Below are 12,445 nucleotides of genomic sequence, written 5' to 3'. Positions count from 1 at the left end.
ATGCCTCACATTAGGCCTTTTGTTTTAGACCTACTCAGATTAATACCAGACTTTGTACATGAGCCAAGAAAATATACACGGGCTTTAGCACCATTGCCGCACCACTGTTTAATCTTCGGGATGCAGAGGGATTCTGGAACTGCCTCTCTTCTGCATTTGCAAAGTGTTGGTGTCATTAAACATTTCCAGACTTTTGATCATCCAGGTTCCAGTCCCGCACACATATCTGAGCTGGGAAACCAGCATGGACCAGCCAGGCGACTGATAGATTTATCTATGGGAGCTCAGGAGGCCTGGGGAGGCCTTACCAGCCACTGCATAGACCTCTTCATGGTGCAGGAACTGTCAGGAAGTGTGAATGAAGCATATAGAGTGACTCTGAAAGGCGCATAGTGATTTATGGAGTAGTCCAGACCACAGAATCCCATAAAGTAAGATGCAAAAACCTCCGGGGGAAGTGAGAGAATCGGCCATCAGGGCCATCAAAGGCAGCTCCTCAGTAACGTGACTGAGTCCTTTTCCCCACACTTCAGGGCTGGGTAGTCCTGGTCAGCTTGCATCTTTGTCTCCTCTACACCCTTCAGGCAGCAGAGTGGCCCAGCTACTCCACAGTGGACCTCCCTCAGAGGGTCCTTCCAAGTCTCAGTCAGTGGCAGCATCATGTGTGGGGTGAACAGTGGCTCTGAAGCCACTAGAGAGAACAGGTCAGTAGCGGCACACACATAGGCAGCCCCTGAGTACTGCTGACCTCATGCCCCGTGGGCAGGGGTGTCATGCAGTGTCTTAGAAATGGATCAGTCCTAGCCTCTGGATGTCATTTAAGGAATAATAAGTCAAGGGTTGTAGGCAAAATGTCAACATTAGCGAACACCGTTGGTGCTCCCTAGAGGAAAACAAGAGCGTATACCTCCAGTGGTTAGTTCTTGAGCCACTGGAACAGCTGTAGTGGCCCCAGGAAAGCCATTAACTCTGACAAAAGTCTCTAAATCTAAAGCTCAAGGTAAACAGCTTACTGGCTCCCTTGGCATGTGAGTCAGGAATCTGGTACCTTAGTTTCCATGTTCCCTTTCCACGACACTGCCTGGACTTTCTGATGGTTCTTGACTGGCTCACCAGGCTCAGGAGCCATGGCTGAGCATGGAGCAGAGACTCAGCCTGACCCTGCTTGGCATCTATTGTCTGTCCTGTGGCCTGAGAGGGCAGGCTTCCCCTGCTTTTCCCTCTTTACGCGTCGCAGCTGCGGTTGCCGGACTCCGTGGTGCTCAGTCTAAGGTATAAGGTAAAGCACAGACCCTGACTGCACAGTGCGGTGTAAATCCCGTCTATAATGCACGTCCTGCCTTCTGCTTTACAGAGGTGGTTTGCTTACACCATGAATTATTTGCAAGACTTTTTGTTCTGCTTAGAAAGGAGTCTGTGTGGTCTTTTCCAGAACTCACAGTTTGGGGATTACAGAATTGCTACCTTTCCCTATTACTGATATATTTAATTTATTATTCTCTCATGGTAAAAGTCCCCGTTCCCAGGAACTCCAAAACAAACAAACAAACAAACAAACAAATAAATAAACAAACAAAAACCCAACAAAATAAAACAAAACAAACAAACAAACAAAAAAACCCAAAAAACAAAAAAAAAACACCCCTCACTTGCTTTGCCTTTGCCTCATGCAAATGGTAGCCTCAGAACAGCCTCACTATGCGGATGAAAGGCTTTACATTTTTGTAAATTTTTTGCAGTCTTTTCCTACTGTATATTTATGCCACAAGCAGTAAAGTTTGACATATTTCTGTCAATGATCTTTCGTTTCATAGAGATTTTACATCTTGAATTTCATTGTGTTGTAATTATGTAAAAGGTCTTTACAAAGTCAATTTGCTTCCCTGTTCCCCATCATGTTCTCTTTCTCTCCAAATTGTGATCTTCAAGTCTTTATGATGCTGGTCTGCTTTGTTGGGGAGGGGGATTGTTTTTATAATGTAGTAATATATATTATATGTGGAATATATATGATATCACTTTAATAGTATCATTCATTAACATTACTTCTATCCTCAGACCTTTACAACTATCACTACTATCATAGAATTTTTTTTATCATTCTGCAATGAAGCTCTGTATCTATTAATAGTCTTATTTGTTCATTTGACATGCTCTAGAATCACCTGGGAATTGAGTCTCAATAAAAAATTATCTATATTAGGTTGGCCCATGGGCATGCCTGGGGGGGGATTTTCTCAATTGGGTTGATTGAAGTGGGAAGACCCATTTCATGGGCTGGTTCCTAGACTGAATGAAAAGGGCAAGGTAGCTGAGCATCCGTGAATTGGTTCATTGTTCTCTGCTCTTGACTGTGGATGTCACATGACCAGCTGCTTCACGCTCCTGATGCTTGGGCTTTCCCAGAATGATGAACTGTAGCCCGGAACTGTGGGTCAACAGACTCTTTCCCCCTCGGTTGCTTTTGTGGGAGTATTTTATTACGGCGATAGAAAATGAAACACCCACCTTCCACCAAACAACTTTGCATGAGTCTACTTTTCATCTCTAAACACATGAGTACTCCAAGTACCTCTTACTGATTCTTTTGCATATAGCTTATTTCATTTTGCAGTGTCTTCAATGTCTATGCATACTGTAGCATGTATCAGATTTTATTAATTTTTAAGGTTGAGAAATGCTCCAGTGCATGTACATGTAATACATGTATTGTGTGTATATAAATAGATATATAATTTATTTATTCACTCTTAATCTACTTGATATTCATTAATTTGTTAGTGAACATTTGAATTATTATAAAAAATTATGCAGAAAGATCCCATGTATCTTTTATTCAGGATTCACCAAAGGTAACAGTTTGCAAATTCCAGCCAGAATACAATGTAGCATGCTACACAAAGTACAGTGTTGTAATGCACTTTATAACACAATATGTAAGATACATCCCAGCTCACTGTAACAGCACAACCAGGATGCTGGCATTTATATGGAGTATTTCTGTCACCAAAAGCATTGTTTGAATTGTCCTTTTAGATTTTCCTTGTGCTCTGCTTAATTTATGGAATCATTGCTCTCCATGCCTAGACATGCCTTTCAAGAATAACACAAAATTCAACTCTAGGTTAGACCCACAGATGCTCATAAAGTTCCACATCTTCCAGAAGTTTCATCCCTTGCTGAAGACCAGGGAGCAGGCCAGTCCTGAACTGAGGTAAGGCCTATTGGTACTTGGGGAGTTTCACATCTTGCTTCATTGGGAGCTTCAGATACAGGGTAGGAACAAGATTCAACACTGTTAGGCCCACAGGTAACCAGGAACATCCCCAGCAGCAACAGCAGCAGCTTAGAAACCTTGGGAGAACCAAGGCTGATTCTGGGTAAGGCCCATAGGGATCTAGAAAAGAAAGAAAAGCTTTAGACCCAAGAAGGAGCCCCTATCTGACACAGGACAATACTTGACCTTCAGAGGAAGACTTCTGCTAGAGAGCCTTGTCCTAAATACCACAGTGGGAAGGACACCTCAGCCCTCCTAGGACTTAGTCCTCCACTGAACTTCAAACTGTTACCAGTGAAAGAAAAATAGGTGATTGGAATTTTAAAAGTAAAAAATACAAAAGAAAGGAAGGAAGAAAGGAAGAAAGAGAGGAAGAAAGAAAGAAAGAAAGAAAGAAAGAAAGAAAGAAAGAAAGAAAGTATACAAGTTCCAGGGCAGAAAGAGAAATAGCATGAAAAACCAAGACAACATGTCTACTCCACGAATCACTACTCCCAAAGCAATAACAACGAATGAAAATGAGTTGGAAGAACTACCAGAAGAAGAATTCAAAAGAATGATTAAAAAAAAATTAAAGAAGACATGAATATACTCCAAAAGAACAAAGCAAAGAGATGAATGAAATGAGGAAGTCAGTTAAAGAGATAAAGGTAGAGATAGAATTGCTGAAGAAAGTCCAAACAAGTGATGTGGGAAAGAAAAAATGCAGTCAGCCAAAACAGAAAGCAAAATCCCTCAGTGGAGCCTCACCAATATGATGGATGAGGGAAAATCAGAATCTGGAGTGAAAAACAAGGTAGTGGAATTAGCTCATCTCTCAGTAAAAGTAAAAAATAAATTTAAAAAGAAATATGAACAGAAAGTGGGAGAGCTCCAGAACACTAGGAAAAGATTTAATCTTTACATTTTGGCCACAGAATAAGGGGAAAATATTAAAAGCTAAGAGATAGATAGATAGATAGATAGATAGATAGATAGATAGATAGATAGATAGATAGATAGATAGAAAAGTCACGTAAATGTAGGCTCATCAGAAGAATACCTGATTATTTGGCAGAAACTTTTAAAGTCAGAAGGGCCTGGGAAAATGTATTGCAAGTTCTGAGAGACAACATTAGTTAACCTAGAATATTATACCTGAAAAACTATCTATGAAATTTGAAGAAGTAAAATGTACTATGACAAAAACAGATTAAATGAATTTATGACAACTAAGCCAGCTCTAGAGAGGTTACTGGAAGGGACATTTCAGTCTGAAGACAAAGAGATCAAAGATAAACACATCCAAGAGGTCACAAAGAATAAACAGATTATTCAGGAGAGTTCATCAAAAGAGGTCTAAGAATAAACCACAAAGCAAAAAAGGCAGAAATGAACTCACATTGTTCAATAATTACTCTTAATACGATTCCTTGACCAAGAGATGCAGACAAGCAGTTTGGATTAGGAAACAGGATCCATCTTTTTGTTTCTTCTAAGAAATACATATCGCTATCAAAGACAGATACTGCCTTAGAGAAAGAGGATAAAAAAGTTATTTTAAGCAAACAAGACCAACCAGGAGTAGCTGTTCTAACATCTGAAAAATGATAACAAGGGTGTGTGGAATGGGAAAACGCATGCAGGGTTGGTGAGAGTGCACAAGGGCGTGTGGAATGGGGAAACGCATGCATGGTTGGTGAGAGTGCACATTAGTGAAGCCAGTAGAGACCTCAGTGTGGCAATTCCAACAAACAAACAAACAAGCAAACCAACCCTAGAAATAGATCTACTATATGACCCAGCTATTCTATTCCTGTACAGATATCAAAATAACTCCATTTCCTACTAGTTCCATGTTCAGCAAAGCTGCTCTATTCACAATAGCTAAGCATGGAGACAGCCTAGATGTCCATCAACTGACTAACAGATAGTGAAAATGTGGTATCTATATACCATGGGATTTTATTGAGCTGTAAAGAAAAGTAAAAATATGAAAATTATAGGTAAATAGATGGAGCTGGAAAATATACCGAATAGGATAACATATATGCAGAAAAACAAATGTCACACGTTCTCACTCACATGTGGATCTTAGTGTCGAGTCTTTATATTTATGTGTTTGATTTGGAGTACTTGTGGATCCCAGAAAACTAGGAAGGGCCCATTGGTGGGAAGGAGGAAGAGAAGTCTTAAAGAGATAGAGGGTATAGAACACAGGTGACATGAAGGAGAAAGGGGACAGTGGGAAGGGAGAGTTTAAGTGGGAAAAGGGATGGGGGGGTCAGTGTTTTGTTGAGGGCAGGATAACTAAGGATGTTTGAAAAAGCCACATGACAACTTAGTAATATGTATATAATTACATACATATAAAAGAGTTTATTGGAGTTACCCTACCCAGGGGATTATTATGCTCATCACATAAGACCTAGGTTGCCAAATAAAAAGCCTATGCCAAGTGTGGTGACACTGTTCTTCACGTTGTTGATCAGAGGTGTTTCAGAGACCCCCTAAACAATGCAGGATAATGCCATTACTCTTGAATGTATACCAGAACATGATGGTAAGATCCTGTTGCTGAAGACATCACACACATTAGTCACAGGACATGGAGAAATCAGGTCAGCACTGACCAGGAAGCTTCCTCCCTGTTGGCTGGTTTTCATAGTACTGGAACATGCTCTGCAGGCTGCTGAGCGGGAAGTCATCTACCGTCTTTATCCAGCTTTGAACTCTGTGCTGCAAAAAGGTGTGACTATTGTGACAAGATAAGAACACAGGTATAGTCGTGGCATGAATGTCATGGGGATAACTAATGATTTCTGATTGGATTTAAGGCTGCTTTTATTGGGAGAAACCATGTCTGGTACTGAAAATCTGGGCTAGAACCCAGGGTTGGGAAGATCATCAGCCCCTGTGGCTAGTCTACTATTCTTACTGTGTTAAATGGACATGGCCCTAAGCTGCACTCTAATTCTGTATCTTTCCACACATTGGTTAGAGTAGCTCTCAGACCTTATCAGAGCAGTTTATTTGTGCAGTGGATGGCAGTTAGTGTAAGAATTCAGAACCGGTCAAAGTACAGAGAATAAGTGACGGTGGAGTGCTCAGCCACAAACGGGGCATCCATAGCACACTCTCTCTCCAAGCTTAGGGGCAATCATAAAAGAAGGGTAATAAGGCAGTATGAGCCCGAGGTTGGGGAATACGGGAGAGAACAGTGTCTTCTGGACACGGCAGTACCAAAGCACCCATAGACACACCGGAGGTGTGGTTTCACACCAGAACAACACATGATCAAGCCAATCAAAATTTTGGCAAGGAGCAGGAAGGGAGTTGTGAGCTCCCACCCCTAACTGAGAAGCTATAGACAGCGGACGGCTTCTGGAAAGGGGAGTCACTCTCCTTCAATGGTACACTTCCTGGTAGCTCAGGCACACTTCACTGGATGTCTCACTCAGGATTAAACAGACAACACAAACTGAAGTTCTTGGGTTATTAAGCTAAAAACAAGAAGTAGGATACAAAGGTGGGGAGGATAAGAGCTGAGAGCTTACATGGGAGGTGTTTAGGGTGAATATGAGCAAATACATTATGTGAAGTTTTCAAAGAATTAATAAAATCTTATTTTTAAAAGGAATATTACATATGGCCGTCATACTGCATGCAACATGTTATGACTGGTCCTTTCCCTTTGGTGTAACTTTTCTTTTCTTTTTTTTTTTTTTTAATAAAAACATCCTCACAGCATTTATTGTCACCTGATAATAACATAAGGGCCACTAAAACAATATGAGTAAATCTCGTACTGTGCTCCCAGCAGCAGACACCTTTAAAAACACTACATGTCCTCTTCAACCTCTTCAACTTCTCGAGTGCTTGCCAGTTTCTAGTTGGAAACACTCTGGAGCAGAGTAATATTGTCTCCTTTCAGCATGATCCGACCTAGGTGTTTCCTTGACTTTGTTTTAGAGTGAATTTCTTCTGCATCATTTAATACGAGGCTCATGTACTCATCAAAGCCAATAATACAACCCTCTATCCGAAAATTCACTTGCTCATACAGCCAGACCTGAATCCGAGACCTATTTTGCAAGTATCTGAAGATGAGGTTGATGGGCTGCATCATCACCTCCTGCACCTTCTGGCCCTGGCCGCGGTACGCCATGGTGGAAGTCACAAAGACCACACGAGTAGGAAGCTGGTGTAACTTTTCATAGCTGAACCCAGACTGTCAGGTGTTGCTGGAAGTTTCCTTATTGCTGAGGTTGTTCCAAGGCACAGGCTCAATGCAGCACGCCTTTACCTGTCACTCACTGAAGGGAACCTGAGCTGTTTCCAATTTTTTGGCTATTATCAGCAAAGGTGCCGTGAAAATCCGCATTAAAATATTTCATGTGTATAATTTCTCTGGACAAATGTCTACAAGGACAATTAGTGGGTTGTATGTGTTTAATGCAAACAACCAGAAATGGTTTTCCAGAGTAGCTTTTCTGTTGAGTATTTCCTTATGCAATGTAAGATCGCTCCGTTTCTCTGTACTTCCCATACTCTTTTGACCGTTTAGTTTTTCATTTCTGTGTGTGTGAGTGTTTTGCCTGGGTGTATGCATGTGTGTGATATGGGTGCCTGGGACCTGCAAAGGTCCGAAGAGGGCAACAGCTCCCCTGGAACTAGAGTTACAGATGGTTTCGAGTCACCATGAGGGTGTTGGGAACTGAACCCGGGTCGTCTGCAACAGCAACAAGTGCTCCTGCCACTGAGCCATCTCACTAGCCTCTTCATTTTTGACAGGTTTTGTTTGTTTGTTTGTTTGTTTTGAGACAGACTTTCTCTGTGTAGCTTTGGAGCCTTTCCTGGAACTCACTCTGTAGCCTCAGACTCACAGAGATGTGCCTGCCTCTGCCTCCCAAGTGCAGGGATTAAAGGCGTGTGCCACCACCGCCCGGCGATTTTTGACAGTTTTATAGTTTACATTTTACATTTAAGGCTTCTTTAGTAAGATGTGAGGCTCTTGTCAGCTGCCCTTTCCTTCTCCAGTATCATTTGTGGAAGGCGGTCTTTCCCCTGTTGAATTGCTTTGGAATCTTTGTCAAAGTTTGGGCAGATCCTCGGGTGTGTTTATGAGCTGCTTCTTCGACTCCATTGATGTAGGTGTTTATTTCTGTGCCAACACCACAGGCTCTTAGCTACTATCAACTACATATAACTTAAAAGCAGCCAGATTTTCTTTTTATTCCTCTTTTTCAAAATTATTTTAGCTGTACAGCTTTTTACTTTTCCAGATTGTCAGTGCTTCCTTTTATAACTATTCTTGTGATCTTTTTCACAGGGATGCTACTAGACCCACACATCAAATTTAGGAATAATTGGAAATTTTACTGCCAAGGAATCTTCCAATCCAGGAAATGGGTGCAGCTCTTATTGAATTTGGTCTTGTGTTTCTTTCATTGGCATTTTTAACTTTTTAGCCACAAACTTTGTGCATATTCTATTAATTAATTGTTTGTTTTGTGAGTATTTATAAAAGGTGGCATATTTTTCATTTTGATTTCCATGTATTTGGTGCAGAAGTACAGACTTTGTATGTTTATTTTGTATACTGTAACCATGATGAAGACTTTTGTTACTCTAGAAGTATTTTTGGCAACTGTAAGGGATGTGTTTTCTGGGTATAATTCATACCATGTGAGAATAGGAAGGTTTCCATTCATTTCTTTCCAGTCTGTTTGCTCTTTCTTCTTTTCCCTTACTCCACTGCAGAGCATCCAGCACTGGATGGAAGAATGGAGAGCTAGGAACCCCATGTCCTGTCTCCTATTCACAGGGACAGCAGGCGGTCTTCACTACCAGGGACAATGTGAGCCGGAAGGATTTCAGATCATATTTATCAAGCTGAACACAGTCTTCTGAATTCCTATTCTTTGAGAAGTTTTACATCTTACATGTATTAGTATTTTCTAATTTCTCACATAAATTAATTTTTCTACTTTATCTCGATGTAATATATTTGTATTTGTATTGATTTCCTAATATGGTAAACGTGTGTGTGTGTGTGTGTGTGTGTGTGTGTGTGTGTGTGTGTGTGTGTGTGTTTACTGGCCTTCCTCTTGAATGAGTTGTCTTATTCACTTACGTTCTCGTCCATCTTGCTTTGTTCACCTCAAACAACATCCTGGATAGGCATGAAAACAATGTGGAGATTTGCCCATCATTTCCGGTCGCTTCAGATGGTTTCATTGTGGGCCTGAATCTAAGCTTATTGTGTCAGTAATTTACTGCAGCATGTGTTCACGCCAGCCTTTCTCTAGTTCAAATGTTAATAGTCTACTCTGAACAGACTTGTAACTACACTGACATCTTCAATTTTTATTATCATGGGGATGGAAGACCAAAATCCATACATGTTTCTTTCTCCACGTAGCTTCTCTTTTGATACTGAGAAGAGCTTAGACTTTAGCTTTAATGTTAATGCTACTTGCCTTGGCAGCTTGTTTTGGGGTAGTCTATCCCAAATTAAGTTATCCCTAGAGAACAGTTTTTAATAATTCTATTATAGTAAGAGCCCATGGTGCATATGTCCATTAAGTCGAGGCATTGTTTTAATTACTTATTTCACAACAAGCCAATGAGGTAATGATCAGAACTCAAGTTACAGACAGTGGCTGAGAAGGTGGAGACGACGTCTGTGTGCAAGTTCTGACTTGCCTGCTGGAGAAGCTCACCATTTCCCTTTTATTGTTTGTCTTCTGTCTAAAATGGAAATAAAACTGTCTGCTTCTCAAGATGCTTCAAAGAACAAATGAAGTAATAGTTACAATGACATTTTTAAAGCATGACTTGTAGAGACTATATTCATCATCACAATCATTTTACTTTTCTTCGGAAAAGGTCGTGGACACCCATGTCAGTTCTCATCACCATGCCAGCAACAATCCTCGGAGTAACTCTCTTAGAAAGAAGGTGGTTATAACCACTTATTTCACAGTGACTCCATGAGTCATTCTCTTCGTAGAGTTCTTCTTGACGTCATCCTTCTCCTCAGGAGGCTGCCGCTGTCAGCTCACAACCCCCATGTTGGAATGTCTGTTTCTCAAGTCTTCCTAGAAGTCTTTCATGGTGATCTGGTAGACATGTTCCTGACATCCTTCCCACACAGCCTCCACATTTCCAGGAAGCAAAGCCGTGGGGATGGAGTTCAGAGCACTCGAAGGAAAGGGAGAGGTTTGAGGAGGAGACAGGGCTGGTGCCAGATTGGTGAAGATTGGGAGTGGAGGGGGCTCCTAGGCTCCCCCCAGTTCCCTGTCTTCACTTTTTTTCTGTATCAACAATACACCAAGTGCCTGTTTGCTCCCCCTCTCCGCGAATCAGACAGCAGCCGGGAGACTATTGTTAGTGGAGATAAGTAGGGCTGCCTGGAGCACATTTTAATGAATCCAGTATTAACTCTACATTAAATATTGAGAACATAACGACTGTTTCCCAGATGTCATTTTCAAGTGTAGAAGAAACAACAAACATGTCCAGCAAGTTGCAGAGGGAAAAGTAGGGGAAAGGTTCGTCTCAGGCAGAACAATCTGTTACTGCTTTCTGTTGCTGAGAGCAGCTCTCTAGTTTGCAAATGTTAAAATGAAGCCCATGCAGCATCAGTTTGGCACTCAGCATCCCACCCTCGCTGTGACAGCCCTGCAGATGGTCGGTGAGTAAACACGGCTCACCATAGCCTCATTTTCCAAGTTCAGTCCTCCTCCTCCTTCACTCCAGTTTTTGCCAGGTGACTTTATTTTGGTGGTGGTTGCTTTTGAGTAAGAGTCAAAACAAGTAAATCAATGCTTCTCTTTTTTTTTTTTTGCAACTGCCAACTCCAAGTTTACCTCTCCAGTCTTGTATGGACTTTACTCACTGGGCAGTGACAGACGTAGTGTGGGCTGGATGGGTTTAAGGCCCTGCAGTTCTAGCTCATGGAGGTTAGATGTCACGAGGCTGTGAGCTGTTAAACCTTCAGGCTCTCTCTTGCTCCTGCCATTTCCTCGTGACTTTCTGTTTGAGTGGCAGACACACGAGGTCTCATGTGCTTTCAAAATATTTCTTTCCTGAATAAAATTTACAGTTTTCAACATGTATATTCTTATGATATTATTAAATATAAACAGTCTCCTGACAAGTCGATTAGGAACTTGCTCAATCTCCTCACTGCCTCATGCACGAAGAAGGAAAGCCTTTAATGGAACAGCCTCTGCCTCTTGTCTTGCTTATGTTTTCTTTGTTGCTTTTCTCTTTTGAAAATGATATTATCTTGGGAGTTGGAGTGATTGAAATTGAACCAAACCTGGGTTTGGTTCCCGGCACATGCACATGGTGGCTCACAGCCATCTATAACTCCAGTTCCAGGAGACCCAGTGCTGTCTCTGGTCTCTGAGGGCATTGCATGAACATAGTGTACACCTATACATGCAAGCGAAACACCCATACATAAAATAAGACAAATAACTAGGAATGTCATATTACCTAATACAGTGTGAACACTAGGTAAATACAGTATTGATGAGATAATGGCAAGAAAAATGTCCATCCATGAGTGTAGAGCTGATAGAACTCAAAGAGAAAAGGTCATTTTTTGAACCTGGAAATAGTCCTCAGTATGTTTCAGAGTATAAATTTGAAGGTTCCTACGGTATCATTCTTATACACAGGAAGGGCATGTTGCATGGAATTCACGCCATATTGAATGGAGGGATGGAAAGGGATCCAACAGGCGGAGGGTGAGCCTGGCTTTCCACGGTGCCTTTGCAAGCAGCACCTGGAATCAGGAAAAGGCTCTAGAACGTGGTGGTTCCTGGTACAGGAAGGAAGGTGTTTGGTGGGAGGGCAGTGAGTGCTGAGAGGAAGCTGGGGAGAATTGACGGGAAGCACAGATACCATAGAAACACTCTTGTGCTTCAGGTCCCTCCCACTGTGCACATTTTGAACATGTTTTCATCAACAGTTCCAAAACATTTGTCAGATTGTTGCAGCCCAGACTCAAGGGCATGGCGGCCTGCAGAAGCAGGTGCTACCCCAGGGGTCCCTGAGTGTGTGGCATCAATGTAAATGTGCACTCTGGTGTTGTGAAGCTGGGATGCTGTCACTGCTTGTCCACAATTCTTAGAAACCACTGTGAGGTAGGTAGACATTGGCTATTAGCGGTAG

General features: G+C 41.7%; 1 protein-coding gene across 1 annotated transcript; it reads right to left on the bottom strand.

Annotated features, from left to right (window-relative positions):
- Nucleotides 1-5,607: 5,607 nt before the first annotated feature.
- On the bottom strand, nucleotides 5,608-7,632 carry LOC128099373 (small nuclear ribonucleoprotein E-like). Its single transcript, XM_052721265.1, has one exon. The coding sequence runs from the start codon at nucleotides 7,422-7,424 to the stop codon at nucleotides 7,146-7,148; it is 279 nt and encodes a 92-aa protein (XP_052577225.1). The 5' UTR covers nucleotides 7,425-7,632; the 3' UTR covers nucleotides 5,608-7,145.
- Between the last annotated feature and the right edge of the window lie 4,813 nt (nucleotides 7,633-12,445).

This window comes from Peromyscus californicus, unplaced genomic scaffold (assembly GCF_007827085.1).
Source record: "Peromyscus californicus insignis strain IS unplaced genomic scaffold, ASM782708v3 Scaffold_6__1_contigs__length_162567912, whole genome shotgun sequence".
In the NCBI taxonomy this organism is placed as follows: domain Eukaryota; kingdom Metazoa; phylum Chordata; class Mammalia; order Rodentia; family Cricetidae; genus Peromyscus; species Peromyscus californicus.
The sequence above is the reverse complement of the archived record's forward strand: the minus strand, read 5'-3'. Positions and strand labels throughout refer to the sequence as shown.

Coding starts and splice junctions, on each gene's coding strand:
- LOC128099373 (XM_052721265.1), bottom strand. CDS start 7,424: ATGGCGTACCGCGGCCAGGGCCAGAAGGTGCAGGAGGTGATGATGCAG.